The 26,997-nt window shown below is 54.6% G+C and overlaps 12 protein-coding genes across 12 annotated transcripts; 5 read left to right on the top strand and 7 right to left on the bottom strand.

Annotated features, from left to right (window-relative positions):
• Positions 1-151: 151 nt before the first annotated feature.
• Positions 152-2,665, bottom strand: BDZ83DRAFT_186482 (major facilitator superfamily transporter). Its single transcript, XM_060501556.1, has 4 exons — positions 2,133-2,665; positions 1,883-2,079; positions 1,418-1,831; positions 152-1,354 (listed from the first exon to the last, which is right to left on the bottom strand). Exons 1-4 carry the CDS (start codon positions 2,188-2,190, stop codon positions 317-319), a joined length of 1,707 nt encoding a protein of 568 aa, XP_060367749.1. The 5' UTR covers positions 2,191-2,665; the 3' UTR covers positions 152-316.
• A 475-nt stretch (positions 2,666-3,140) lies between these two features.
• BDZ83DRAFT_749753 (Prefoldin subunit-domain-containing protein) lies at positions 3,141-3,733 on the bottom strand (the record flags this gene model as incomplete). The annotated part of the gene is made up of 4 exons (XM_060513811.1): positions 3,141-3,333; positions 3,396-3,463; positions 3,528-3,659; positions 3,716-3,733. 4 exons carry the CDS (start codon positions 3,731-3,733, stop codon positions 3,141-3,143), a joined length of 411 nt encoding a protein of 136 aa, XP_060367748.1.
• A 327-nt stretch (positions 3,734-4,060) lies between these two features.
• BDZ83DRAFT_749752 (uncharacterized protein) lies at positions 4,061-4,464 on the top strand (the record flags this gene model as incomplete). Its single annotated transcript, XM_060513810.1, has 4 exons — positions 4,061-4,156; positions 4,207-4,238; positions 4,290-4,371; positions 4,438-4,464. The coding sequence occupies 4 exons, from the start codon at positions 4,061-4,063 to the stop codon at positions 4,462-4,464; spliced, it is 237 nt and encodes a 78-aa protein (XP_060367747.1).
• Positions 4,465-5,545: 1,081 nt separating this feature from the next.
• BDZ83DRAFT_611735 (uncharacterized protein) lies at positions 5,546-7,844 on the top strand. The gene is made up of 5 exons (XM_060507678.1): positions 5,546-6,068; positions 6,130-6,157; positions 6,234-6,771; positions 6,828-7,231; positions 7,282-7,844. Exons 1-5 carry the CDS (start codon positions 5,890-5,892, stop codon positions 7,501-7,503), a joined length of 1,371 nt encoding a protein of 456 aa, XP_060367746.1. The 5' UTR covers positions 5,546-5,889; the 3' UTR covers positions 7,504-7,844.
• A 1,731-nt stretch (positions 7,845-9,575) lies between these two features.
• On the bottom strand, positions 9,576-11,438 carry BDZ83DRAFT_749750 (FAD binding domain-containing protein; the record flags this gene model as incomplete). Its single annotated transcript, XM_060513809.1, has 3 exons — positions 9,576-10,830; positions 10,909-11,109; positions 11,167-11,438. 3 exons carry the CDS (start codon positions 11,436-11,438, stop codon positions 9,576-9,578), a joined length of 1,728 nt encoding a protein of 575 aa, XP_060367745.1.
• A 2,343-nt stretch (positions 11,439-13,781) lies between these two features.
• BDZ83DRAFT_611717 (uncharacterized protein) lies at positions 13,782-14,099 on the top strand. Its single transcript, XM_060507677.1, has one exon. The coding sequence runs from the start codon at positions 13,830-13,832 to the stop codon at positions 14,082-14,084; it is 255 nt and encodes an 84-aa protein (XP_060367744.1). The 5' UTR covers positions 13,782-13,829; the 3' UTR covers positions 14,085-14,099.
• Positions 14,100-16,107: 2,008 nt separating this feature from the next.
• On the bottom strand, positions 16,108-16,518 carry BDZ83DRAFT_571875 (6-O-methylguanine DNA methyltransferase; the record flags this gene model as incomplete). Its single annotated transcript, XM_060504446.1, has 1 exon — positions 16,108-16,518. The coding sequence occupies one exon, from the start codon at positions 16,516-16,518 to the stop codon at positions 16,108-16,110; it is 411 nt and encodes a 136-aa protein (XP_060367743.1).
• Positions 16,519-17,141: 623 nt separating this feature from the next.
• BDZ83DRAFT_611714 (ubiquitin-related domain-containing protein) lies at positions 17,142-18,481 on the bottom strand. Its single transcript, XM_060507676.1, has one exon. The coding sequence runs from the start codon at positions 18,154-18,156 to the stop codon at positions 17,548-17,550; it is 609 nt and encodes a 202-aa protein (XP_060367742.1). The 5' UTR covers positions 18,157-18,481; the 3' UTR covers positions 17,142-17,547.
• Positions 18,413-21,097, bottom strand: BDZ83DRAFT_611712 (ATPase). Its single transcript, XM_060507675.1, has 3 exons — positions 20,820-21,097; positions 18,889-20,758; positions 18,413-18,830 (listed from the first exon to the last, which is right to left on the bottom strand). Exons 1-3 carry the CDS (start codon positions 20,942-20,944, stop codon positions 18,483-18,485), a joined length of 2,343 nt encoding a protein of 780 aa, XP_060367741.1. The 5' UTR covers positions 20,945-21,097; the 3' UTR covers positions 18,413-18,482.
• A 289-nt stretch (positions 21,098-21,386) lies between these two features.
• BDZ83DRAFT_186340 (uncharacterized protein) lies at positions 21,387-23,049 on the top strand. The gene is made up of 3 exons (XM_060501555.1): positions 21,387-21,467; positions 21,560-21,798; positions 21,852-23,049. The coding sequence occupies exons 2-3, from the start codon at positions 21,791-21,793 to the stop codon at positions 22,987-22,989; spliced, it is 1,146 nt and encodes a 381-aa protein (XP_060367740.1). The 5' UTR covers positions 21,387-21,467; positions 21,560-21,790; the 3' UTR covers positions 22,990-23,049.
• Positions 23,050-23,108: 59 nt separating this feature from the next.
• Positions 23,109-24,964, bottom strand: BDZ83DRAFT_717553 (FAD binding domain protein; the record flags this gene model as incomplete). Its single annotated transcript, XM_060511959.1, has 2 exons — positions 23,109-24,438; positions 24,495-24,964. 2 exons carry the CDS (start codon positions 24,962-24,964, stop codon positions 23,109-23,111), a joined length of 1,800 nt encoding a protein of 599 aa, XP_060367739.1.
• Positions 24,965-25,797: 833 nt separating this feature from the next.
• On the top strand, positions 25,798-26,749 carry BDZ83DRAFT_186314 (uncharacterized protein). The gene has a single exon (XM_060501554.1). The coding sequence runs from the start codon at positions 26,044-26,046 to the stop codon at positions 26,581-26,583; it is 540 nt and encodes a 179-aa protein (XP_060367738.1). The 5' UTR covers positions 25,798-26,043; the 3' UTR covers positions 26,584-26,749.
• Positions 26,750-26,997: the final 248 nt, after the last annotated feature.

Raw genomic sequence — 26,997 nt, 5'->3', positions numbered from 1 at the left:
ATGTTCAACTTGCCTCCTGTCCCAGGAAAGGGTCAGGTCGTGTTGTGCCTATGCTCCGTCAGGCATGCCTTTTCTCCCTATACACCATAGAAGCAAGATATACGTATCTATGCTCTGAGAACAGGTGACTTCGTAATCACATGGCCGTACTCAACTTCTTGCCCAGAGGTTGTACCTCTTTGCTACTCAGTCGATGCCATCGACATTCCTCTTGTAGCCACTCGTTATTGCCATCATTTCCGTCTCTCTTTCGGTAGATGATTGGTCTCTGGATTCGCTGAATCGACAGTCCTCGGGCATTCATTCGTAACACCACTTAAACCTCCTCTTTCCGGGCCCCAGGACTATCCCTCAACCTGACCCTCCTCGCCTCTTCCCTTTGCTTCTGCTCCTCAACCTTTCTCTGCATCTCCGCCTTCCTCTCCCTAAGCGCAATACAAAACCGCGATCCCGCCCGAATCTGCTCACCCTTCCAGATAAAGATGAAGGGGATGATGCACATAATAGCACCGAACCCGCCAAGCAAGCTACAAGCACCAGCAATGCCGAGCTTATTAAACATGCGCGTCGTCGCCAGCGGCAGCACGACAGCGAGCAGAGACCGACTAGTCGAGGCAGCCGCGTTGGCGCTGGCAGCAAAAATCTCGTAGGCGTCGGTGAGATAGTTAAGCAGGGCGATGAAGATGAGCATGAAGCCCATCCCGAACGGGATCCCCGCCAACATGGGCGCGACGAAGCTGACGCCTTCTCTGGAAGACCAGCCCAGCCAGAACAAGGAGATGAAGAACAGCGGTCCACCGACGCAGGCGAAAGGGAGACGGCGGAACTCTTCGCGCTTGGCCCATGCGTAACCATTGCGTTGCGCGCGGAGATGGCCTTGCTCCCAGCCGATGAAGATGGGCACCACCAGCAGGGCGCCGGCGCCTATAGGGAGATAGGCCAGGCCAGCCACACCCGGTGAGAGACCGTAGAGCTTCTGGAAGATGATGGGGAAGGCCTGAAAGGACATGTAGAAGATTGTATAGACTAGGGCCAGATAGGCGCACGTGCAGCTGACGATGGGTTCGAAGATGATCATGCGTACGGGGCGGGTGAGGACGACGGTTGCGATGTGCTTGAAGTCTGTGCTCTCCATCTCGCGGGGCGCGATGACGGCGGCGGAGGGGTCTAGTTTGCGGATCTTTCGTGCTCGTCGAAGGAGCAGGACGGGCGCGTAGGTCTCGGGGAGGAGGAGGATCGGGATGAGGGTTATGCCGGCGTAGATGAGGGCCACCCAGAAGGACCAGCGCCAACCTATTGTCGTGGAGCAGAAACCAGAAACGATGGGGGCGAAGAGGGGGCCAAAGGTGGTTGTCTAGGAGGTTTTAGCAACACATCAAGGGAGCGAAAATCCGGAAATGTGTCTGGATGGACTCACGACCATGAAGGCTGTCATGGCACGGCCGCGGGTCTCGGTGTCACCGTATATATCTGCGAGGATACCGGCCACGATAGCGATAGGTGAGCTGGCAAAGACGCCAGTGAACAAGCGGAAGAATAGAAATGAAGGCCAGTTGGGTGCGAGGGCGCAAGCCATGGTCCAGATGGTGAACATGACAAAGGTGATTATTGTCAACATCCTTCGACCGAGATGCTCGCTGAGAGGTGCCCAGACTACGGGTCCAAAAACGTAGCCGATGAGAAACACGGAGATGGGCAAGACCTGTTGTTGCTCGTTTGTAATGCCCCATTCGGCGGTGATGAAGGGGATGGCGTTGGACGGGAGGGCCGAGCCCATTGTGCTGTTGATGACTTGCATCATGGTTAAGCAGAGGATCAAGAACTTTTTGGTCTACAGCTGGTTAGTGACCGGTTTTGTAGATATGAGGTTGGAACAACATACGTGTGACCAGTTGTACGGGTTCTCTGGGTCACCGTCATCCCAAGATATTATCGTGGGCTCATCTTCGTCGCTTGATGAGTTGGGGCTGGCCATCTTCTTTTCGTCCAGACCCTGCTCTTCGGCACGAGCTTCATACCTTTGGCGTGCCTCATCTTCATCGATCCGCCTCACCGTCTCTGATAGAGAGGATCGATTGCCTATGAAGTGTTACACTTTGGTCACAAAACGTATGGTTCATGGGGATGCTCACGCTGCAAATATGGCAGATTATCTGTAGCATCTTCTGCGGATTCGCTGTGGGCGGGCATGGCGAACCGTGAGCAGCGTACTAGCACACACACTTATTATGTTTCTGCGTTGGGTTCCATCTCAGAAGACACGAGGAGAGAGCAAAGTGTGGGAGGTGTGGGTGAGGGTGGCCGTCAAATACGGAAATGGATGAATAATGGGCCAAAGAATAATGGCCCCAAAACCACAGATGCCCGAAAATCGGTGACTGCATGCTGCATGTGGCCGATCACCCTTGTGGACCGAGCCGGTCTAGTCGTCGTTCCCACCATCTTTTTTCATAATTTAGCAACCGAGAAGCATTCCTGAGTGGCCGGGTGTAAGAGACAAGAGACGAGGCCTTATCCCCGTTCACGGCTGATGAGGGGAGGGGGGAAACAGCAAGCTACCTAGGTAGGTACCGGTAGACGAAGAGAAAAGGCGTGTCTCGCCATTGGTTTGTCATGGACTCATCGGAGCCGAACCGCAAGACCCACTTGGTTTTTGAACGCCGCTTAACCGGCCGCGGCGCGGCGATGTGCTTTCCCGCCGCATCCCCGGTGCTGCCCTTGTTGCCCCCCCTCCACAGAGGTCATTTGAGTTTGCGATAGCGCCATCGACTGCCGCGCTTCGTCACGACTCATCAGGTAGCGACAACGATGCCGTCACCGGTAAAAGACGCCACCGCTAGTGGAATGCGCCGCTGCGTCTCAGGATGGACCTAGGTGTGCGTTGTCCAAAGACTGAGGTGCACACCCACCGCGGGAGGGACTTTGAGTCGGCCGAAAGCGTCTAGGTAAGGGAGGTACTCTTATCAGATCCCTTCGAGTCGCACCAACTTCCGCAACGACGGAACAACGTTCCCCCTCAGAATCCATTGGCTACGATTTGATACCTTAAGGTATTGACCGGAGTTCCTATCAGGGTACGCGACCCGAAACGGCGATGCGATTTGTGACGAATGTTGTATTTTGTGCTCGATTGTATTTCTTCATGTCTCGAGGTTGATACTCTTTCCGAATCTGGCGTACAGCTCGACCTTCAGTTGGTTCATATCCTCCTTGATCGTTTCCAGCTTCGATTCTAGCCCCTCGACATCCTCCTCGATCTTGGTCGACGCCTGCTCGAGCATCTCTATTGCTTGAGGCTGCGATACGTGGAAGTAAGCGTCGCCAATCTTGTATCTGTAGCCGATTGTTAGTATGGTCTTTCGGTGCATCATCGAGGGTCCTTCGTGGGTGCGTACGGTACTGTTTCGTCTTCGTCGGCAAGCTCCAATTCTGTGCTGAGATCCTCGAGCTCTTCCTTTTCTTTCTGCAACAACAAGCAGGCATTAGATGGTGTTGCTCGTAGGCGGTTGTATGAAGGTGCAACTAACGCTCTTATTCTTGAGTTCTTCCTCGATTATGAGTTCGCGCTGGTGCAGACGACTGAACTTGTTGATCTTGTCTTGGTCCTCTCTCCTAACTTCGACCTCGTCGCCGACGGACTCCTCGTCCGCCTTGGTGAGCTGCAGATATGGCGTTAGTACGGACAGTGAGCCATACAATACAGCGTTCATCATACCATGCGCCGTGACAACATTGTGGAGGTGTGTGGTGCAACGTGTTACGTGGTGTGGTGCTTGACGATGGTGTCGGTGACAGCTTCAACGCCGCAGCTCCCAAAAAGCTCAGAAGGAGGGTCACAGTGACGCGCCACAGTGCGGAGGGGTCATGCACTGCCCCACTCTCGACTCTCGGGGACGTTCATTCAAGGTCGTGCCAAACAAAACAAAAGCTCTAGGCTCCCCCACACCGGAACACCACACCGAGCCCCGACAGCTTGCACGCGACACCTCAATCCTTCCGTCGACTTCAATCTCAACTACATTTGGTTCTCGCCGCGGTACACATTCTACAACAATTCGCGATGGCACCCGGTCAGAAGGCATACCCCCGCGGCACTGTCAAAAAAATCATCAAAGCGCACTCGAACTGCAACTTGAGCAAGAATGTGGACGTTATGGTGAGTCGCTTACCGACGCGGCTTTGCACGCCCTGCTGACTAGTTTTCAGATCTACCTCGACTACGTCCTGTTCATGCAGACGTAGGTTGTTGACTCGAACATTGGCACATCTAGATACTGACTTCTTACTAGACTAGTCAAAGAGGCCGCTATTGAGTCGAAGAAGTCTGGCGAAAGAGGCATCACAGCCCGAAGTGTCAAGAAGGTGACCTCGGTACGTCGCGCAACCATACTAACAGCAACTCTGATTGCATGGGGAGGCTAACAGTAGATTTTGCAGGACACTCTCACCAAGTTCCGAGGTTGATGTTCCGATTCATCGATATCGAAACTCGAGAAATCATTCTAGACTTACACAATACACGCTACCTCGCGACCCGAGGCCGTCGATGCCATCATCATGGTCGGATACACCTCAACGCGACCCCAATGTTGTTACATGGCAACCAGCAACAACATATCATACCCGGTGTAGAAGGGCTATGCAAAAGATGGAATCGAGCCCGAGGCTTGGGCGTTGGTCTGCGACAGAACAGAGGCTCGCCTCATGCTAGCCACCGTCTCAAATATCGGGTCGGCACGCAATGGCTGGAGGAGCAGGTCGCGGGTGTTCAGTGGCTCCTTCATCTGAACAGCATCGGGCTGAGCCTCGTCAACGTTTGGATGACCACGACACCCTGATCAATGGCGACGTGGCGTGTTTCCATGGATGAATTCCTGCCATTGATGGGTGCGGGTGATGATGCTCGCGACCTACTCACTACGGGAGTCTTGCGCATGAGTACTCCGTACAGATTACCTTATATCCATCGGTAATTCCCGTGAAAGAGCGCCGGCTAGTCCTAGACAAGGCTGATATGCCCTGTCTGATACGTCATCCGAACAGGGAAGGCCAGTAGTAAAGCACCGAAGAAGATGGTGCCGCGCGGTGTAGTACGATGAATTGGTTACTTTTGTAACAAAGCCTCAGAGTACTTAGCTATACTGTGGTTGCCAGGACAGTATGTAGGCGAGAAACATGACAGATAAAACATGCCAACCATTGGAACCGAAACATGTAGTCTTGAAGACCTGAGGCGCCTCCAACCTAAATGTTCCGTGGGCCTACCGTACCCATCTCAGTACAAGTGAATGTACCTTTTCTTCTGACCAGTTCTAGAACCCCGGCGGCGGCGGGGAGGAGTGGAGGCAGGGGTGTTTAGGGGAAGGTAAGGAGAACCTAAGGGGAAAAGCAGCCTGGCGGCAGGGATCGTTCCGGCTCCTCAGCTCCTGGGAGCCCACTCCCAGGTTGGATCACCGCCTGAACGCCTGAAAACCCCCCACCGAAAAGGTACTGGACCCGGGACCTCAGCTTCTCCCGGCCGACAGTGTCCCCTCCACTGAGGTGAGCTGCACTCTGGCCCCGAGCTACGTGCCTGCCGTCTACGAGCTGGAGTGTCATCTTCCGTGAACCTCCAAATTTGATCCCGTCCAAAACCTGCACATCCACCTCTTCACAATAACTTCACCTTTTCCCATCACAAGCCCTCTCCTCTGAGTATCTTTCTTCGATCCTAGGACCTTCCTCCTACGATTGTACATCCCACCTTACCTCGCTTTACACAAGTTTGTTTACTTGCCTCTCACCTGCGCGCTCTCTGCCCGTAGCTGGCCACCACCACCTCTAGAAAATTCCCACCCACGCACACGCGACCTCGACCCTGTTGACTGCGCTCCTCTCACAAGCTTCAACATGGCCGCCTCTCCCGTTCAGAACCCCGCGGTCTCAGCCGAATCCAAGTCAGCCAAGAAGAAGAAGGCCAAGGCCGCCGAGCGCACTGAGTCCCCTGCTCCTACTGCCTCTCCTGCCCCCGAGAAGGCTGACGCCTCCGATGAGTCCGGCGAGACTGCCTACATTCGCGAGATCCAGAAGTGGGTGGAAATCAACGATTGGAGCTTCCCTCATTGTTCGAATGCTAATCGCGCTCCGTAGGAACATTCGCAACACCACCAAGAAGCTTGTCCGTGCCTACCTCATACCTTTACTTTTTACCCCTCTCTGTGGCAAGGTTCATCAGCTAACTTCCCGCCCACCAGACCAATGCCTCAAAGATCGACAACCTGATTGCCGAGAACGCTGGCAAGTCCCTCGACGACCTCGTCGCTGCTCGCATTATCAATGCCGACCAGAAGGCGCAGTACCTCAAGAAACCTGCCCTGCAGGCCCAGATCTCACAGTACGAGGAGCAGATGGCCCAGTACAAGAAGATCGACCAGGAGTATCGCACTCGTGCTACTGCTGAGAAGGCAGAGCTGGAAAAGTCCTTTGCCGAGAAGCTGGAGAAGGAGAAGGCCGCTGCCGTCGCCGAGGTGAAGGCTCAGCAGGCCCAGCAGGAGGGTGATTCTAGCAAGAGTATCAACAGCAAGCTCCTCACCCTGTCACAATTCCTTCGTCTCGCTGCCGCCCGCCGCTCCGAGGATGCCGACCAAGGCAACGAGGAGAACAAGGCTCTGGAGGGTGTACTTCTCGCCATCTACACGGGTGACGACAGTGCTGTCGCCACCATGCTCAAGCTGATTGACGGCGCCGAAGAGCAGACGTACAGCGTCAATGGCGAGCTGCTCGAGACGACCTGTGAGCTTTCTCCTCACACCTTGATATGACACCCCATACTGACCTTTTGTACCTAGTCGGCCAAGTCAAGGCAGCTGCCAAGGCCTACAAGTCTCCTTACGACGAGCTTGCCCCCGTCGAGACCGAGACCGCTGCAACCGAAGCCGTTACCGATCCGACCATTGCCAACGCTACCGTGAACGAGATCGAGGCTGGCGATGTTGCCATCACCAACGGTCAGGCCGAGGAAGCGGCCACCGAGACCCCCACTAACGCCAACATCGGTAGTGGCGCCGGTAACGCTGCCGGTGAGAAGTGGGACCAGTCGGCCGATAACAGCATGTCGCTTTCTCAGGAATGGGTTTCTGTTCCCCGCGATCCTACAGAGACCGAGACTGGCGTCGAGGCTACCCCCGCTGCCGTTTCCAACACCCAGTCTTGGGCCGATGACCAGCCTGAGCACCACGAGGTCCAGCCCGAGGTACGTCTGAGTGAGCTGTGATGAATGAATGAGAGACTGACTGTACTTAGACCCCTGCTCCCGCTGCTGCCGACCCTAACGACGGCTTCCACCAGGTCCAGGGCCGCAACCGCGGCCGTGGCGATCGCGAGGGAGGCTACCGCGGACGTGGCCGTGGTGAGTGGCGCGGCGGTCGTGGACACCGTGGCGATGGCCGTGGCCGAGGAGGACGTGGCGGCCCTCGCGGCGGCTCCATCTCTCAGCGTGGACCCCGTCGGACTGAAGAGTCATAGAGACGCTCTGTCCAGCGGCGTTCTCTGGCCTCTCAGCGGTCATTGGGTAGGCTCAATTCCTACGCGCCGTCGCGCGTTACGCGACGGCGCATTACGACTGGGGCATGGCGACGCCCTTCGCAACGTGATTTACTGCAATGGCTTTGATAGGTGTCAAGGCTGGTAAAGGAATGGATGGGTAAGGGATGTTGTTTAATGAACGATCAAGGCATTCGGTTCCCCTATTCTGGTTTCTGGGCGGTTGGCATGGCTGGCGGTGTTGGGTTGCGTGGCTTACGCTTGTACAATACACAGCATGACTTTCGGGGCCGGTATACAAAAAAACATACGGAATGAGACATTAATACCCAAATGATGAGACCCTATGAGTGCCTAACAGACATCATTGACGACTCCGATGTTGGAGTGTAGCCCTGCTGAACCAAAACGCAATGTTTCAAAACTGCGCAGCTGCTCAAAGATCTCCGAGGCCCTTTTTGGTTTGCTATTGAGGCTTGATATACCACGGCCGGCCAGTGAAGCCAAGAGTTTTACAGTATCAATCCAAAGTCTCCCTCAACCGACAGCTCACTATTTGAAGCTACGTGAAATCACGGAGAGTGATGAGAAGGCGGCCCTGGGTACTTGCACGCTTTGGGGGAGCTTTCACGACTTGAGCGCCTTGACGTACTTCCCCTCTCTGAAGCCTGAAACCAAGTTCAACATTGCTCAATCCAACTCTGAGCCTTGCTCAGTTGAAAGAGCAAGGAAGAAAAATTGAGTAATAATAAAAACTCGAGACCTTGACGATATCTCTATTACAAGACACTAAACAGTCGGGATGCCTGTCCAGCAATAGCATTGCACTCGAAAATAGTAAGAACTCCTTAGCTGTCGAATGACCTCAAATACGCTCCCATCGACTCCACCCCCCCCCCCCATCGTATCGGAGTTCGCAGCTAGTCACATGTTAGCCAACCTTGACCACGATAAGGAATTTGTCGGCATCGTACCTTTCAGTCCGACTTCATCACTGGCCGTACATCAAGCCGTTCCCGGCACAGGGGGTTTCTGAGACTGGTGACAGACGTGCTGGGACTCGTACGGCTCGAGACAGCGGGTACATAGGCGTCGGGTGAGAGACGAAGACAGGTTTGAATTGTGAGAGGCGGATGAGTTGCAGTTCATTTTGATGTGCATATAGTGTTAACATGCATATATTGTTGCTTCGCCGAGATACAGTGCGCTGGTAACAATCCTCGAGATTGGAGGAAAACTATGGAAGGATTCCCGGGCTTCTTTTATTTCCTTCTCGAATCCCTTTGGGAACGAACTTTGCATGGTGATGTCTTGTGAAGAGCCGCTCCAGCCGATGATACATACCCAACTGTGGTCTGTGATCGCCATGTCAGCAAAACTCAACTTTCCCCACGACGCCTGGTAAGGCTGCCGGTGCCGAGAGTTTGGAGAGGTCGGAGTGGAGGCCGCGATACTGTTAAGCATACCGACTTTCTCACCTGGCGCCAGGCAGAAATGGAGAGGGGTGGAGTGTCCGTTGCCTTGTCGTACCCATCCATTCCGACCTGCGAGACGCATCTTACTGACACCTTGCAAGGCGGACTAAAGGTGAAGAGTGGTTTATTGGATTCGTTGTGGGGGGTGCTTATGCATCTCGGGTCTGACAGAGACAGGCGGGGGGACAGGGGAGGGGATGAGCGACCCTCACGTAATCACAAAGTGGGAAGAATCAGCCTCAATAACGATGATGAATGGAAGCTTGAGTGGAGGCTAGAGTTTGGGCATTCGTGGTAAGCGAAGTGGACGTTGAGACTCGGTGCTGTGAGTGAGACTGAGCTCAAGACTGCGATAGCCCCATATTGAGATCAGATTGTGAACATCTTGAGTCTCAACTTTTCAACGCATCACTAATTACGCATCACCATGGACGTAACTCAAGCCAGACGGTATTGAACCAGAAAAAGAGGTCACTTATACGGTGCCCCTGTCTGTATTAGATATGTATGTACTCATTAACCCTCACAAAACTCCTAGACGCTTGATTTCCAAAAAAAACCTCATCATCAAAAAGACAATCATGCACGGCACATGCGGCCATCAGCAGCAACATTCCACTTGTCGCTACCGACCGTCTTGAGCGCGTAAAATACGCCCGAGGGATCCCACTTGGTCTTGATGGTGAGCAACTTGTCATAGTTGCCGCCAAAGAACTTCTCCTTCCAGTCGGGGATGTTGAAGTCGGCCTCGTTGACGTAGTTTCCGGACCCGGGCGTCGCGGCCTCGATGGGCGGGATAATTTCTTCCGTCATGGTCTTCTGGTCCGCCTTCATCTGCTCCCAGTCGGCCGGGTCGTTGCTCCAGGCCGTCGAGTACTGCACGTGGATGGCGGCCTTGCGGAAGTGCGGGTTCACGGCGTTGTCGACGCCCGCGGGCGCCGTGGCGTTGAGGGCCACGCCGGCGGAGAGGACGCCGTGGTTGTCTGCGCCGTAGCGGATGGCCGAGACGTAGGTCGCGCGGGCGGCGGTGTCGGTGAGGACGGAGCGGGGCACGAGGCGGGAGCCAAAGTTGTAGGACTCGACCTCGACGTGGCCGTAGGGGAGAGGGCCCATCCACTTGTCGTAGTGGTCGCGGTAGCTCGAGTAGTTTGTGGCGGCGGAGGAGTAGGGGATGGAGAGGTTGGCGAGGACGTCGAGGAAGGGCTGGAGAATGGTCTTTGCCTCCTCGGCCGTCTTGTTGTAGGCCGTGAGCGGGTTGATGGCGAAGACGCTGCTGCTGTAGAGGAAGACGACCATGGCGCCCTGGTCAGTCATGCCGGGGAGGAGGGAGTGGAAGGCGTCGAGCATCTGCCACCACTTTTCCTGGGTGGTGTACGAGGCCGCCGTCTGGAGGCCAACGCCGCCGATGGTGGCGTCGGGGTATGCGCGGACGGTGACGGCGGTGACGACGCCGAAGGTTCCGGGGCCGCCGCCGCTCAGGGCCCAGAAGAGGTCGGCATTCTCCGTGCGGGAGGCGGTGACGATCTTGCCGTCGGCGGTGACGACCTCGAACTCGAGCGCCTGGTCGGCGGCCATACCGAAGTTTGTGGTGAGGGCCGAGTGGCCACCACCCTGGATGTAGCCTCCGGCGGGACCGACGGTGGGACATTCACCACCGACGACGACGAGGCCGGCGGTCTTGCCGGCCTCGGTGAGCTCGTAGCCGAGAACGCCGGCGCCCATCTTGATTGCGGGGCCGGACCAGAGGTCGTCGGACCAAGTGGTCACGGTGATCTCCTTGAGCTTGTGGGTCCATGCCGCGAGGGCTCCGGCACCAGTTGAGCGGCCAAGATGGCTGAGCCGTTCGTTAGCGGGAATGCTTTATGGCGCGGAAAGGTCCTCCAAGTAGGAAGAGCAAATGGTGCAGACTTACTCGTGACCGGTATTGCGGACGAGGAATCGGATGTTGTTCTCTCGCGCAAAGTTGATGGTCTCGACAACATCTTGGGCAGATGTCACCTCAACAGCGTAGTTGACATAGTTTCCAAGCAGACACGGAAGCGTGCGGTCCGTGAAGGGGTCGCAGGACTGGTTGGCGAAGTAGCTCTGCATCACGGAAGAGGAGGAGGGGAAACTGGGCGGGTTGTTAGACGATATTCCGCATTACTTGAGAGATCAAGCATGAGCTTACTGAGTCTCGGGAAGAGTCCACGAGTTCTGCAACGCCGTGCAGGCAGCCTCATCGTAGTTGGGGTCATGGCACACGGAGCCAATGGGCACGGTGGCGATGAGCTTGCCGCTGACGGTGGTGTTGAGGGTATCCCAAGCCGTCGTGGCGGGCCAGCTGGCATCGCCGGGGAGGGAGCGGCACGTAGCATTGTCGACGCGCTTGGGGAGGAGACCCGCGGTCGCGAAGGGCGCGGCGGCCAGGGTCGCCGTAGCGATGACGGCGGAGGACTTCATCTTGACAGGGCTGAAGAGAGAAAGGAGCGGAACGGAGGAAAGTCTTGGAGCCTTGAGGAAGAGGACGGGAGGGGATGACCGACCCGAGGGGGGATATTAAAGAACGACTAGGCTGCAGGGTAGACTCCTGACGAGTTCATCAAGTGGGAGGGCCATGATGCAGAGTCTTTATATTGAGGAAGAAGCAGACTGCATTAGAGAATCGAGAGACAGTTCATGAACGACCAGGGATCTGTTTGCGGTGCGACGGCGAGCTTTGCTGGCCCTGCTAGGCGGGCTGTGTTGCTGGTGCTTGAACATGGTGCTTGAGGCATGGGGGCGGATAATGGATGTCAATCTCCCTTCTCGACTGGGTTGTGTGTGAGGAGCAGCGTGAGTGTGTCGAGAGTCGAGAGTTCTCCTCCCACGACAAGCCTAGGGCTCGTTGCTGGGATTATCCCCCTTTGGGCAGCATGCTCCGGGATAGTGTGGTGGCTACGGGGTAGATGCGGAGCCCCCCTTCAGCCTTTGCTCTCTCTCTCTCTCTCTCTCTCTCTCTCTCTCTCTCTCGCAGAGTCTCTCTCTCACACACACTCTCCTTGATTCCATGGGGCTTGAAGCGAGGCATGGACCAGGGCAGTTGTGTGCCATCCACACCTTGCACTTACTTCTCATCCGCTCTTCTGCTTTGACTACGGAGATCGACACGAGGTTCTGTTGCGTAGGACAAGAAGAATTGGCAACCGTCCAGGAGCCCTCCGAAGCCGAAGGAAGGAGACGGGGGGCTTAGATGTCAGAAGAGGGAAATGAGACGTGCGTAACCTGTCGTTCGATTGCGGCAGGCTTCTGGAAGGGGATGTGGAAGAAAGTTGACGAAGTATTGACTTTTGCATGAAATTCGAATCTCGCAAACTACCGGGGGTGCTGGTCAAAGCGGCTGGAATGGGATGAACAAACAGGATGACAGCCACAAACCGCTTACTCTGCACTTCTCAACTCTACATACATAGAAACTCAATGTGAAAGCGAAGTGAACGCGAGCAAGTGCGAGGAACCTAATCAACGGGTCAACGTATCCGTATGGACTCTGGCCCCCCCCCCTGTTGGCGCTAGCTGCTGTGAACTCGTGGAGTTTGCCTCGGCCCCGATGATCAATGTTCCCCTACTGGACCAGTTGAGGTCCGATGGAGAACCCAAGAAGCCCCTGTATTTCCCCTTGATCTGGATCCTTCGCGCCTGCAATCCGGGTCTCCATTCCCTTTTGCGCGTGCTCGCTCTCTCTGTTCCTGCAGCACAGGCCCTGATGCTGGTTCCGTTGCTACATCACTGGCGGACAACTGGACGATGGGGGCCGTCGCGTGTCCTTGACACCTTGACGTTGGGCGGAAGTTGGGATCAACGGGAAGGGCTAATGGGACCTGTTATTCTCTGCCCTACGCTGATTAAGTACGGATGAACGCCCGCTGAGTCGTATAAACAGTAACACGAATGAAAATCTGGTGGTGTCTGTGTTGACTTGACTCGCTAGGTTGAGAACGCCGTCTATTTTGAGTTGAAAGAACAAAGCGTCAGCTAAGACATGCATACATAGCACGCGCCCCGAGTGTGCCAGTGTGGGGGACTGACGGCATTCATCGATCAGGTAAATCTCTTGTCGTCTTTTCTTCTTTTTCCAATGGTTGGATGGACTTGTTCCCTCTTTGGGCAAAGGCAGACACACCATTCTGCGAGAATCAACAACAACCGAGTTCCGACAAACTAAACAAGATCGAATCTGCCGGAGCAGAAAACAATAGTTTGCCGCCTCTCCCGTAAGGAACCACGCCACGCAACCGCATGAGGTAGCAAACACAGAAACGGCGTTACGGCAGCCATTCTTTTTTGTCTTAAACGCGGTTTCTCCGTGGTGTCCGCTCAATAGCATCAGCCACTAGCGCCGCCGTTGTGTTTCCCATCAGGATTTAGGTGCGGCGTTTGTGGCCCGTTCAAGCTTCTCAACGGTCCTCTCCCGCGAAGACCAAAGTTTAGATTTTTTTAGCTAGACCGTTCCAACGTTCCAAGGGGGCCCACGATGTCACTCACTAACCTCGGAGGCAAAGGACGGAAGAGACGCAAAGGTAAGGGGGCTATTTTGGCAGCCTGGCACGTTGTGCCAACGTCGCATGTGGCGACATCGAACCATGCGCCCATATAACTTCGGCGATATATTCAAAAAGATCTGTGAAGTTGAGTGGGCCGTCGAGTCCAACGTCCAACATCCAACAGCCCCGCAAAGACTCTGAGAGAGGGGACGGTTGGGGGGGATCCAACCGCAACCCTATGCGAAGCAGCGAATCTCTTAGCTTCGGAAGAGTGCCGAACCTGGCATCTTCCCGCTGCGCCTCCAAGCGTTGCAGAAGAGCAACGGCCAGCATGCCAGCAGAGCCCAGTTTTACTCCTTCTCTTCTCCTCTTCTTTTTCTCTCTGGCGTTTGTGTTTGCTTACGGAATACCAATACCTTGCTTACCATCGCGCCAACACGTTCTGCGGTTTCCTTTTGGCGCCAACACGTGCTGGTGCCAACGGGATGAGGGGCCGGGAGGCGAACCGGTGGATTCGGATGGGGATGTCTGCGCCGGGATCATCTCGGGGATCAAGTCTTCTTTCGAAGCTCGTGCTCAACGTTAGTTTGATGGAGTCTTTGAGACACAAGAGAGAACTAGTATAGACTAGTACGAGGAGAGCCTAGGAGGCTGACGCAACTTCCTCCCATGTCTATCCGTACAGGTGTCTATATTCCGATGGTGGGGGCCGTTTTTATCGACGGATACGTCCTATCCTCCTTTTGCCTATTCTTCTGTCTCCTTCGGGAAGGAAGATATGCGGCTCTGCCCATTGTCGTCCTCCTCAATCCGTATCTTGCAGCTATTGTCCGTCGCCATGGCCCGGGTCTATCGGTGTTTGCCAAGTCTCTAGACTGCGTTACACTGCAGGACAATCCACAGATCTCGGAGAGGCCTGGTGGTGGCAATCATCCTCACGTGGACGAATCTCCAGATTCCGAGGTCGTGTTCAGTGAATGCTACTTTGAGAAATACGCGGTCCACGACCGAGTAGGCTAGCTCGCCACCGACTCGGAGAGATACATAACGGCTGAGGCTTATCACGATACCGCTGCCGGTTGTCAGCTGTCATTGTCGAGTTGGGCAGGGTCGGCCGCCAGCAGGGACTTTGTCCTCGGCGACGAGACCCCAATTCAGATGTGGTTGCCGGTGGATGAACCCTGAGAACGTCTCAGGTACGTCTTCGCCATCGGTGAATTGCCATGTCCGAATGGAAACGGTATGCCAAATTCTGGACTCAGTCTCTATGTTTTCTTGCGGCATTAAACTTCTACAAAGGAGGCGCAGAGTGGTTTGGGGGTTGGGGATAGACTTGGCGTGAGTTCTATTGAAAATACAGTGATTCCCATGTACTGCCTGAGTTTGAGTGAGTCTATATATGCCGTGTTTTATACTTTTCTTTTCTTCTGATTCATTGCGACTTGATACAGTGGACGATAAGTAGTCGGGGTCCTCCTAATGCACGAGGAATACTGGTGGTGAATACGCACTCGTTGCCTGATTCACTGAATACCCAACGGCCCGCCTCCGCAGATCTTATAAGGAGTCTATGGCCATCGCATTCTAACAACAAGTATCGGGCCTGGTGACCGAGGGGTGAATGTCGTGAAGTCTTGACTAGTCCGTGATGCTCCGGCCTATTTCTGGGCTCCGGTGTTCAGACCTCGGTCGGCTCCTGTTGTTTTTGCCTCTTTAATCCAGTCAATATTTCCAATTGAACTTCCACTGTTGCATAAAGTATCTAGGTAATGTGGCAGATGCTCATCAGGAGCTGAATGTCACTCATCACTTCATGAGCTAGCTGCATGTAGCACTCGCTTGGCACAGTCGTGCTCGGCACGGCCATTGCTACCCAAGGCAAGGTAAAGGGACTCTGAAGATCGTGACACGCTTGGCGGCGGATGCCTCTGCAACGCTACCTCATCTTTGCCATTTGCGGGGTTGAACGCATCTCATTGAACGCTCAGCATTCCCCGCTCTCGTAGTCCCAAGTAGCTCCTTCAGATTCTTCCACGATGAAAGGGGGGAAATCATTAATGGATGCTCAAGTGAGGTCAGGTTGAGCGAGACTCGAGGGCTTATTAGAATTAGTATACGACTCCTTTCAAATAATCCTCAGCTACATGCCTCTAGATCCTCTGGTGACAGGAGAGCAAGAGAACTGACCCCAGTACCTCACTCCTCCTTCTCAGGCTATCCATTACTGTACCTCCCGATCCTTCCCGCCCGGATTTAGATCGACATGAAGACTTGATGCTTCCGAGAATGCCTTCCGATCGCTTGCCTGTGAGTGCAAGGGGCTTCTATTCGGGTACGTGTTTGTGCAGCTTGCGTGCCGTGCCGCTCATTGCCAAGTCTCTTTGCCACAGTCCTACACTGGATGCTCCCAACGATCTAGGAAAGACTTGCTCCCATGCCACTGAACTGCCGTTGCATCTGCTCGAGCCCGCAGACGTAGAGACGTGGACCCGAATATTGATGGTCTTTCCTGCAAGAAGCAACTCATCAAAGACCGCCGTGGAATAAAAGGTTACAGAGAAACATTTTGACTTGCATGCTTGTTTACCAAATTGGCTTCACTAACGGCTTCAAGTAAAAGCCACAAAAGGCGACCCAAGAACACGACCACTCGAATCAATCTTTACGCCTTCCTTTCTCAAAAGCATCCTCTTCTCATCAAGCGTAATCCCTTCCCCGTTCTTCGGCCACTTGCCCTTGAATCCGCCCAACGCACCGCCCGTAGCAACGACTCGGTGACACGGCACCTGCGGCGCAAAGGGATTTCGACGCAGCGCGTTGCCGACGGCCCTCGGCGACGACTTGAGATGCGCCGCCAGGATGCCGTACGTCGTGATCTGGCCCTTTGGTACCTGGCACAGCGCGGTCCATACCCGCTTCTCGTACGCGGTGCGATTTGAGCGGGCGATGCGGTCTAGTTGTGTCTTCATGCCTTCGCCTTCGGGAATGGATATTGAGATGATGTCGCGCGTCGCGGGCATCTTCTTGGTGGAGGTGGTTGTGGTGGTGGTTGTCATGGCGATGGTATAAGTGTGAGATGAGTGAGAGGGTGTTGCTGAAGGGCGTCGTGGGGTTTTAAGATTTGTTTGGTTTGTAGACTAGTATTACTGAGTGAAAAGAAATGTTATCGCGAAGTAAGAAACGGGAGAAATCGAGGCAATAAGGCGCGTGTGAAAATGGCTTTCTGAGTCAACGGCGAAGGTTGGGTCAAATGTCAAGACAAGGGCGCGTCACAAGCGCGACGGTCCAAGCGGGGACATTTGACGCGAATTCGCGGGGTCATGTGACTGGACACTTAACCAAGGGTGAAGCACCACTTCAACATTGGACGTCAGACAACCAAAGGTGAGGTAAGACAACATATATTCGTAGCGGGCTTTTCTTCATTCTTTACACTTAGAGGAACTCTCAAGTCCAACGTGACTTATTTTGGGGTAGTATAGAAATACCAAAAGGTATAAGTGACAGCACAAAAAAGAGTTCACCCCCCCGGTGCTGAATTGGGGGCTACATCTCTTAGTGCTCATGCTGGGATTCGAACTCGGTACTCGTATGCGCTAAGCCTGTCGTCGAGTAGGCTGGTTGGTGTAGAATTTGACTGTTGATTCACCATAAACCATTCCACCACCCAGCCAGTTTGACCTGACCCGTCGACCTAGACGGGCGCCTCCTGGCTGGTGACAGGAATGGACTTGGAGGGGTATATAAAGACTCTCCTGGTGATCAGATGAAGATTTAGGTGCGTATTCGTGGAGTTGTGGGGAGCGATACATTGGGCTCTCCAGCAATGATCTTATGTGGATTTTGCATACCATCATATTTATACGGGTATCGGTGACATCTAGACTTCCTAGACCTGATTCCATAGTGTACTCTTTTCCCCCATAACGCCAGAATAAGGTACCCAGACGTGACAATGCTGCCATTGCGGTAACACGACCGCAAGCTTCAACGACTCCTCCGAAGCAAGAGACCATCCAACAGCCCCCCGAATCCATAACCCAGGCCTCTTAATCCCCAGTGTCAACCTCAAGATCGAGCTGCACACCGTTGCTGACACCATAATCCTCCAGGGTAAGATTATCCTTGAACGGCCGTTCGCCCTGGCGCTTCAACAAGATCTCGTGCGGCTCCCGTCCGACGCGTTGCGCCACCATAATCTTGAACATCTTGACCGGGTCCGACGCCAGACAAGGGATCGCGGCCTTGGTACCGAGACGGTCGTTGACGTGCACGATAATCATCTCCTCGCCACCGCCTGCAGCCGGCGCGGGCGCAGACTTTTCCTTTTTGGGCTTCGTCGGCGCATCTTTTGAGCTCGAGGCGCTGGCGGTGGGCTTGTTGTCTCTGTCTCTGTCTCGATCTCTGCCCGAGTCGCGGGGTCTGTAGTTATCGTCGCCGCCGACGCGGCGGTCGTTGCGGCGATCTCTGTCCGAGTCGCGACGAGGGGAGCGGGAACGGTTGCGGTAGCCTCGCTCGAGGCCTCTTCGTTCGTTACCGTCGTCACGGTCGTCTCTGCGACTCTTGTCTTTCCATCTGAAACCACCTTGTTTCCGTGGTCTATCTCTGTCTCGATCGCGCCGAGGCGAGCGCGATCTTGATCGTGCTCTGTCGGCCATCTCGAGGTGGGTTGGTGGATGGTTGATGGTAGGAGATGGAGCCTGCGAAACTGCAGTGGGAGCTCAGCTTGCTGCCGTGCACTGTGACCTCACCGCTGGCCCCACCAGGCGCGGTGCGGGTCATGGTCACCCGGCGGCAATGACAGGATTATGTAAGCCAGAGGCATTCCTCCTCGAGGCTTCACCATTATCGTTGAGAAAATTAATACAATTGATATATGTTGCTTTCTCCATATCACTATTGGGAGAAAGCTCATGACTGGGGAACTTCGACTTCTTTTATTCAGAGTCTATTCTATAGTTTGTAATGCAACCACCTAGTCCCTTTACTCGTCTAGGGCATTGGAGGAAATAGCCGTTACAAGCCTGTTTGACAGACTTTCCAGCATGTCGGTGCCTTGTGATGATGCCTCAATCTTTGATTCCTCGATTGACTCAAGAATCGTCTTGATGCCAAGACCGATCTTGTCCGACCGAGTATCATTGCGTACGGACTGGATGACGGTCTGAATGTCGTTGCCGCCAAACATTCCTGACTGGTCCAGGACTTGAGCGAGTTCGCGTACATCGGAAATGGCGGGCACTGGAATCTGTCTGCGGAAGTGCTTGAGAACACCCAAGTTGCTGAGAACGAAGCGTTCTGAGGTGGTGACCATGATGAGAATACGACGGCCCTAGATGGAGTTAGTAATGTCGTCAAAATATAAAGAAACAAGAGCAACTGATACTGACCTTTGGCGGTTGGGTCTGGATGAGGGAAATAAGTCTGTCGAGCACCGTGTTGGAGAAGCGTGGTCCAATGGGATTCCACTCAATCAGTTGCTCAAAGTTATCCAAAATCACGATGCTACGCTCCGACTTATAAGCGTCGGTGAAAACCTTGGTGAGGTAATCCTTCTTTCCAAACTCATCTCGGAAAGCAGTCAAGTGCTGAGGCGAGATAAGCTTGACAAAGGGGAAATCTGAGAGGGAGGCGGTGTGAGCGGCCAGAGCAGTCTTGCCTGACTCAGGGGGGCCGTGAAGAAGGACTGGTATCCTGTTGAGAACATCTGACTCCTTGACTGTGTCGATGTAGCCCTGCATCGTGCGGATAATGGCGGGGATGTTGTTGTTGAACTGAAGGATGCCCATACCAAGTGCAAACGCGAGCTCGTCTTCAGAAACACCATAAGCAGGCTTAACCTCAGTCAGTGCGTTGTCGAAATCATCCATGGTGATCTTCATCGCGGACACATCGTTCTTCATCTTGGCGCTGTTGCCAACCTCAGTGTGACGGTTGAAGGCGAATGAAGTCGCAGCCTTGACGACACCAGAGATCTCGGCACCAGAGTAGTTCTTGGTGCGAGCTGCCAGTGAGGCGAGGTCAACCTTGGAGTCCATAATGTTGTTGTCTCGCATCTTGGCAGTGTGGATCATGAAGATTTCCTTGCGTCCCTCTTCGTTGGGCAAGCTAATCTCCAACTGAACCTCCAAACGACCGGGACGCAGAAGCGCCTCATCGATCATGTCCTTACGGTTGGTCATACCGATGAGCAGGATGTTGTTGAGCTGGTCAACACCGTCGAGCTTGGTGAGAAGCTGGTTGACAACACTGTCACCGACACCAGTGCCGCCACCGGCACCGGAGCCTCTTTGCTTGCAGACGGCATCCAGCTCATCGAAGATGATAATGTGAAGACCACTCTGGTCGCCCTTCTCCTTGTACTCCTTCTCAGCATCCGCAAACATCTTTCGAATGTTCTCTTCAGATTGACCGACAAATTTGTTGAGCACCTCAGGACCGTTGATGATCTTGGGCTCACGAGCGTTAAGCATCTTTCCGATTTGTCTGGCGATAAGCGTCTTTCCGGTTCCAGGGGGGCCGAAGAGCAGGATGCCCTTGACGTGCTGAATACCCAGCTTTGCTACCAGCTGGGGAGGGAAGACACGAGAAGCAAAGGCTCTGCGGAAAATGGTGGCGAATTCGTCCTGGAGACCACCGATGCCCATATCCTCAAACTTGAAGTCTGGCGAGATAATGGGGTTGGCGTTACCCTGGTGCTCACCGACTTGAAGCTTCATATCCGACTCGGCACCCTTGAAGAAGGACAGGAGCGTGTTCGTGCTGAAGAATCCTCGGGCAGAGGGATCTGATGATGTGACGACAGCGTCGGGGCCTTTGCCTCCCGCAAATGTGATAGTCTTGACGGTAGCGAAGATCTTCAGACCTTCGATGTCCAACAGGGTGCGCTGACCGGGGGCGAAGAAGTGCATCTGGAAGAAACGCTCAAAGACCTTGGCCAAGTATTCGTGCTTGAACTCGTAGTTGGGATCTCTCTTCATCGAGGCCCAGGACAACTCTAGGTCCATGGCCTCGAGGTGAGTGGCGCCTTGTCTATTCGCATCGTATACCTCACCCTCGAAGGTGTCGGTCATTCCGATCTTGAGCCATGATCGCTGCGGGTCGGACAGACTGATGGTACCCTCGGGAAGTTCAGGTGTTGGTCGCGCCCTGACGACATTCTCTCGTACTGTTCCTCGGACAGGGTCTCTGGCTCGAATCAGGACGTTGATATCCTGGCCGTCGCGGCTCGGGGCGAAGTCTCGGTAGCTGACGCCAGCGCTGGGAGGAAAAGTGTTAGCAGCGGAAGAGAAGAGGTACTGCGTTCCCGAGAGATGCTTACACGTTGGCATAAATGAGCTGGGTCTGCAGGGCCTTGTCCCTGACTTTCTCGATCCTCAGCCGCACACCGGGCTGTCTCGGCGACTGCGGCTGGCCGCGGGGGAGCGGCTTCTCGGGGAAGCTCATGTCTGAGGCGCTCGGTCGGTGTGGCAGAAAGAAAAGGGTCGCTTAGTTGTGAGATCAGTTATATATTCGTACAGCTGGCTTGCTCTGGAGATGTGTTGAGGAAGACGGTGAGGATGGCGAGGGGAGGTTATGTACACTAATGGTGGTAGGTGGAATGGTGATTGTTGGAGGGGCTGCGCGGCTTCGTCTTCGCTTCAAGTCCCCTGGGCCCGGGGAGCGCTAAACCTTGTTTGGGCCAAATGGATACAAGGCGAAGCAGGTACGTATCGAGGGGACCCTTACCTTACCCTTGCCGCAGCGAATGGCATGGAAGATGCGCTGCTGCTTATGTGGATCTCAGCAGTGGTTTGTAACCGTGTTCAATCTGTTTCAACTCTGGCCAGTTTGAGGATGCTCCAGATATTTGCCTTCTTTGCAGAAGCGTTGCCGCCTGTGCAACTTTAGTGCGAGAGGATGTCCAATCATCTTCAGATGTCGAATTTGCGTCGTGAAGTACTACGGTATAGTCCTATTGTACCTTCAGGTAGGTAACAAAGTTTGACAAGGGAAGTTGTTCAGCAATAAGGTATCTATGTGACATGTGCAGCAGTTACAGTGACTGACGGCGGGAAGCAGGCCAAAGTGATGTGGGGCACGCAGCTGCCGTCGCCGGGCCTGACCCACTTCAGGTCTCCAGCTGCCGCCTGACTAATGACGTCGATTGGCTCGAGATGGAGTCTAGTCCCTTTTAGGACTCTTCACTGGAACTGCTTGCTCTCACGGCGGGCAATCCTCCTCACCACATAACTCATCAATAGCTAGCTTCCTTGATGTAAGTTCTTTGGGTTCAAAGCCCATATAACCAGAATGCCGCTGTGAGTTCATATCTCAATTGTTACGGTTGAGGCAGAGACTAAAGGATCTACAGACACCTGCTGGGCAAGAAATCCTGGAACGTCTACAATGCGGACAACATCGCCCGTGTCCGTCGCGATGAGGCTGCCGCAAAGGCCAAGGAGGAGGCCGAGGAGCAGCGCATGCAAGAGGTTGATGCCGAGCGTCGACTAGCTATTCTACGGGGCGAGGAGCCACCACCACTGCTGCCAACTGAGGAAACCCCTGACGATGAGCCAAGACGCCGGGTCCGAGATGCCGGTTCATACGGCAGGGAGAGGAAGAAGCGCAAGCGCGCTGGCGAGGACGACACTGACTTCGAGTTACGTGTCGCAAGAGAGCGTTCAGGCGTCGTGCAAACAGCCAACGAGACCTTGCGCAAGGCAACCAGTTCTGCGCCGATCGTAGATGCAGCTGGGCACATTGACCTCTTTGGCGAAGAACGAAAACAAGGGCGTCACCTCAAGAATGAAGAGGCGGAGAAGGAGGCTGCAAAAAAGAAAAAGGAAATCGAGGACCAGTACACAATGCGATTATCAAATGCCGCCGGCAAGGACGGCATGGTTGGCCCTTGGTACGCAGCATCTGGATCAAGAGCTGAACTAGCAGAGCTCGAGCCCGCCGGCAAAGACGCATTCGGCAACGAAGACCCAGGGAGGAAGAAAAGAGACGAACAGAGGATAGTTGCAAACGATCCTCTTGCAATGATGAAGATGGGAGCATCGAGAGTAAGAGAGGTGAAGAAGGAGCGCCAAAGATTTGAAGCCGAGCGACAGAGAGAGCTGGAGCAGCTGCGCAAGGAGGAGAGACGCAAGGAGAGACACGAGCGGGGGAAACGAGAGCAACGGAGGGATGGAGAACGCCACCCTCGAGATAGGTCTCGTGAAAAGGATGATGGTGAAGCCAGAACCCGTTCGAGAAGGGACAGTGAACGCCAACCTCGGTCCAGTCGAGACGAGGAGCGTCCCCGGAGCAGGGACCGTCATCATGAAAAGAGAAGCCACAGACATGAAAGAAGGGATGAAAGCGATAGGCGATCCAGAAGAGATGAAAAGAGCCGCCACGACAGAAGAGGTGAGACGGAGCAGGAACGAAGTAAACGAGATTCTGATTCACGACAACGAAATGACCACCGGCGGCCTGGAGAACTTCGAAAATCAAGCGAGTTTTAGTTACAGCAGTGAGGATGGTATATCTATCTACGAGAGAAGGGCAGAAAATAGCTGTTCATGATACCAAAGCCAAGCCAATTACGGGCGGTCATCGAAACACCACCATAAGTCCTAGCAAACTAGGCTGACTTGCACAATTTGCCACTATTGAGGTTGTAGTTCCAAGCATCGCTTCCGACACCCGACAGGACGAACAAACTCTCAGTAGGGTCATACTTGCTCTTGATTTCCACCAAACGGTCGTAAGAAGTACCGTAAAAGTCTTCCTTGAACATGGAGTCAAAAGCGTTGCCCTCGTTCATGTACGAGCCAGCATCCGGTGCCCACTCGCGCCAGACGGGCTCCTTGGTCTCTTCCAGCCATTGCGCTACACCATCGAGAGCCTCCTGGGGCGCTGCGTTGGGATCCGCCGATGCGCCGTAGCTCATCAGGTGGATGTAGGTTGAGCGCCACATCGGGTTGAGGGCACCCCGCATTACTTCGGGGACGTTGCGAGGTCCCAGCCCGCCCTGAAGACCGATGACCATGAGAGCGCTACCTGTGGGGTTCTGCGGCACATTGAGACGCTGGAGGTATGCAGACACGGCCGAAATCGGTGTCTCCACGAGTTCCTTGCGTCCGAGGAGGCGACTGGTCATCATCCCGGCCCCGGCTACGCTGGGCGATGTGTTCAGGCTTTCAAAGAAGCTCATAAAGTCAGGCTGCGACGACGGCTCGCTCAGGGTGACTGTAACGGAGTTGTTGCCCACCTCGGCAAGGATGCGTGCTCGAACGGGCTCGAGGAGCGAGATCATCTTCTCTGCTGTCGTGTTGTACGCGAAGAAGCCGATGGAGGCGGTGACCTTGCGGACAGTCTCGGTCGAGTTGGCCGGCAGAGCTCCCGCGCTGACCATGCCGGTCCCCGTGAGGGTCGCGTCCATCAGGTCAGGCACACTGGCGAGCAGGGCCGCGGCACCTCTCCAAGCGGCCTCTCTGGAGACGGTGTCGTTACCGACGGCGGACACTTGGATGCCGCTGGAGACCACGTTGCCCGGCGGGGGGTTCGCCTTGATGACGTACTCGGAGACGAGGCCGTACTGGCCGGCGCCTCCACCGCGGACGGCCCAGAGAAGGTCCTGGTTCTGCGCCTCGTTGGCGACGAGGATGTGGCCGTCGGTCGTCACGACGCGCACTTGCAAAATCTGGTCTGCTGCGAGGCCGTATGTGCTTGAGAGAGGGCCGTGGCCGCCTCCCTGCATATGTCCGCCGACTCCGACTGTCTCGTCGACGCCCCCGACGACGACCTTGTTGAACTTGGCTGCTCCTCGAGAGGCGGAGCCCCAGTTGTGGCCGCTTCCCAAGGTGAGTGCCGCCTCGGTTCTGTTATCGCTGGGAGATCTCCACTCGGGGTGGTACTCGAATTGCTTGAAGTTGTGAGTCCAGATGGACAGCGAGTAGGCGCCGGAAGAGCTAAAGTCGGGCTTAGCAAACTGTAAGCTCTGGGGATACAATGAAGTTTATCTTACCGGCCGTTGAGGTCGTGTCCAGTTCCTTTGATAACGATACGAATGTTCCGCGCGCTGGCCCAGCCCATGGCAGTGGCAACCTGCTCCTCCGTCGTGGCGTTCACAACGTACTGCGGCGCGCCGCCAATCTCGCAGCCCTTGGCCGCAGACTCGCTCGGAGGGAGACACGAGTTATTGGCGTAGATGGAGGAGTCGATGGACTCGGGAAGGGATGCGTGGTAGGCGGAGTACCCCCATCCCTTCTCAACGTCCTCACACGACTGCGAGGAGCCGAAAGGGTTTCCGGCGTAGCAGGAGGATGCCGCGGGCCGAGTCTTGATGAGAACACCGTTGATTGTTGCGTTCAGTGCCGACCAGTCCTCATCGGACGGCCATGCGGCGTCGTCAGGGGTGATTTTGCACGTCTGCTGCGCAGAAGCGCCTAGAGCGCAGATGGCGACAAGGAACGAGATGGCGGTTTTGGCTGCCATTGTGGTAACGAGAGAAGTTGATGGGCTTGTATGCGTGCCTATGAGATACTCCCAATGGAAAAAGGCCATGGTGCAGTCTCGATTGCCATTTTTGTATCAGAATGGAGAACTCCACCATCTCCTCATTTTCGTATCGTTGAACGACATTTCAATTTCGCCTCATTTGCCATCGCTACAGATTCTCAGTGCCATTTCGTCACGATACTAGTTGTACCGGTCCAAGTTACATCAGACGGAAAGGTTCCACAAGGCTATGTCAACAGCGCGGAGGGCATGAGGGTATCTCCCCTGATTGTCGAGCCTCCGAGACGCGTACAACATGCCGTTGCCAGTGTGACAAGGTTGGGGAAAACGGAGTATCGAGAAAAAATCCACATGCGGTTCGGTGTTTGTAATGACGATATGCCTCTGGAGCCACCTCCCAGACTAAGTGAGGACCGCCGTACGCGGTGCCAAGTCCGAATAGCTCCCTGCGATCGGCCACTTGCCGGTGGCCCTGTACACTAGTGCAGAAGAAATAGAATCTAAATCCCAGTCATAACGTGTACTGTGACTCGTCACCCAGTCGTTATCCTAGGACAAGGGAGGGATGGATTGGGTAAAACTAAGAATTAAGGCTGGATACTAAAACAGGGGCCGGACATCGTAACCCCCAAAATAATCGTATCCAAAACGAGCGAATTTTCGCAAAAAATACGGAAATGTTTTGATTGGCTCATCGCCATCCCCGCTGACGACTTACACGCACGAAAGGACCAAAGCAACCAAGATGACATTGAGCAGCGGCCTGTAGAAAATTTGCGTCTCTTCATTCCCAGATGTCTCAACCAGTCGTAGCAAGGATAAAGATCCATTGACTTTTTGTCCCCCGGGAAGGAGTACCGAAATTCGTTCCTCTTCCTCCCCCTCCTCTCCATTCTACTCTCAAATCCCTACCATTCATCAGTCTCCAATTGTTCTCTCCCCTGAATGCAAACGTCTTTTTTTCTCATCCAGCCAACATATCGATAAACTTGGACTTCCATCCTCTACAAGTACTTGCAGCTTGTAAACACGAACCACATACCACAAGCCGAGCCATGAACACGGACTACTGGCAACTCTCAGGCGCCTTCGGCCTCTGGGTCCGCGCCTGCATCCGAATCCTCCAGTTCGTCTTCGCCATCGTCACGATAGGCCTCTACGCCGCCACTCTCGCCTCCTGGAATACCCTCCCGACAGAAAACCTCAGTAGGACAAACTGGATCTACGCGCTCGTCCCAGCCGTCCTCTCGGCGCTGACGTGCGCCTACCACGTCTTCGCGACAGTCACACACGCCGCCTGGTCCGTATGGGACTTTGGGCTGGCCGTCCTCTGGGCCGCGCTGTGCGGCCTGTCTTCTGCCATTGTTGTGGGCGGCGAGAAGAGTATCAACGTCACGGGCGATGTCAAGTCCAGGCTTGCTGCGGGTGCTTGGATCGCGGGAATTAGTATGTTGCTGTGGCTACTGAGCTCTGTTCACGGGTGCGCATTCTGTTGCGCGTCGAGGAAGATGAAAAGGACGGTGAAGAAGCAGGAGGCGGAAGGGGATAAGCTTGAATTAGAGGGTCTTCCGAATAGTCGGGAAGAGAACGTTTAGATGGACTGAGGGGTTCGGACTAATATGCAACACACACAGGCACGGCGTTGGATTTGTTGGCGAAAAACGGGTGATCACTGGAAGGCATATAGAGATTTATCGAGTTTTGGAAGCAAGACAGCTCGTGAGACTGAGCAAAGCACATTTTAATTCTGGCAATATCCGGCATCTTTGGACAGAAAAGTCTCGTAGAATAGTAACAAGATCGCTCAAGTGACTACAAGAAAAACGACAGAGACCACAATCAGACTTTTCTAAGCAGCAGGGAACACCTCCCTCCGCTCTACGGTCACCCCGAAGCAGCGAGACCAGTTGAGTTTCGGGCTGCTCATTTCGTATTCATGGCGTTGGATGCCTAGCTGATAGTAAAAAGTAGATCCACTGGCTAACCTGGGAGTAGCCGACTTCCTGACG

This window comes from Colletotrichum acutatum (genome assembly GCF_030867785.1).
Source record: "Colletotrichum acutatum strain CBS 112980 chromosome Unknown BDZ83scaffold_22, whole genome shotgun sequence".
In the NCBI taxonomy this organism is placed as follows: domain Eukaryota; kingdom Fungi; phylum Ascomycota; class Sordariomycetes; order Glomerellales; family Glomerellaceae; genus Colletotrichum; species Colletotrichum acutatum.
This window is presented reverse-complemented; position numbering and strand designations above follow the sequence as displayed.

Excerpts from the sequence above, each read along its gene's own strand:
- BDZ83DRAFT_186482 (XM_060501556.1), bottom strand. The coding sequence starts at position 2,190 with ATGCCCGCCCACAGCGAATCCGCAGAAGATGCTACAGATAATCTGCCA. Across the intron at positions 1,832-1,882 it reads ACCCGTACAACTGGTCACAC|ACCAAAAAGTTCTTGATCCT; the intron begins GTATGTTGTTCC and ends AACCAGCTGTAG. Across the intron at positions 1,355-1,417 it reads CCATGACAGCCTTCATGGTC|ACAACCACCTTTGGCCCCCT; the intron begins GTGAGTCCATCC and ends AAAACCTCCTAG.
- BDZ83DRAFT_611735 (XM_060507678.1), top strand. The coding sequence starts at position 5,890 with ATGGCCGCCTCTCCCGTTCAGAACCCCGCGGTCTCAGCCGAATCCAAG. Across the intron at positions 6,158-6,233 it reads GCAACACCACCAAGAAGCTT|ACCAATGCCTCAAAGATCGA; the intron begins GTCCGTGCCTAC and ends CCCGCCCACCAG. Across the intron at positions 6,772-6,827 it reads CGAGCTGCTCGAGACGACCT|TCGGCCAAGTCAAGGCAGCT; the intron begins GTGAGCTTTCTC and ends TTTTGTACCTAG.
- BDZ83DRAFT_611717 (XM_060507677.1), top strand. The coding sequence starts at position 13,830 with ATGCCAGCAGAGCCCAGTTTTACTCCTTCTCTTCTCCTCTTCTTTTTC.
- BDZ83DRAFT_611714 (XM_060507676.1), bottom strand. The coding sequence starts at position 18,156 with ATGGCCGACAGAGCACGATCAAGATCGCGCTCGCCTCGGCGCGATCGA.
- BDZ83DRAFT_611712 (XM_060507675.1), bottom strand. The coding sequence starts at position 20,944 with ATGAGCTTCCCCGAGAAGCCGCTCCCCCGCGGCCAGCCGCAGTCGCCG. Across the intron at positions 20,759-20,819 it reads CAGCTCATTTATGCCAACGT|CGCTGGCGTCAGCTACCGAG; the intron begins GTAAGCATCTCT and ends TTTTCCTCCCAG. Across the intron at positions 18,831-18,888 it reads TCCAGACCCAACCGCCAAAG|GGCCGTCGTATTCTCATCAT; the intron begins GTCAGTATCAGT and ends AACTCCATCTAG.
- BDZ83DRAFT_186314 (XM_060501554.1), top strand. The coding sequence starts at position 26,044 with ATGAACACGGACTACTGGCAACTCTCAGGCGCCTTCGGCCTCTGGGTC.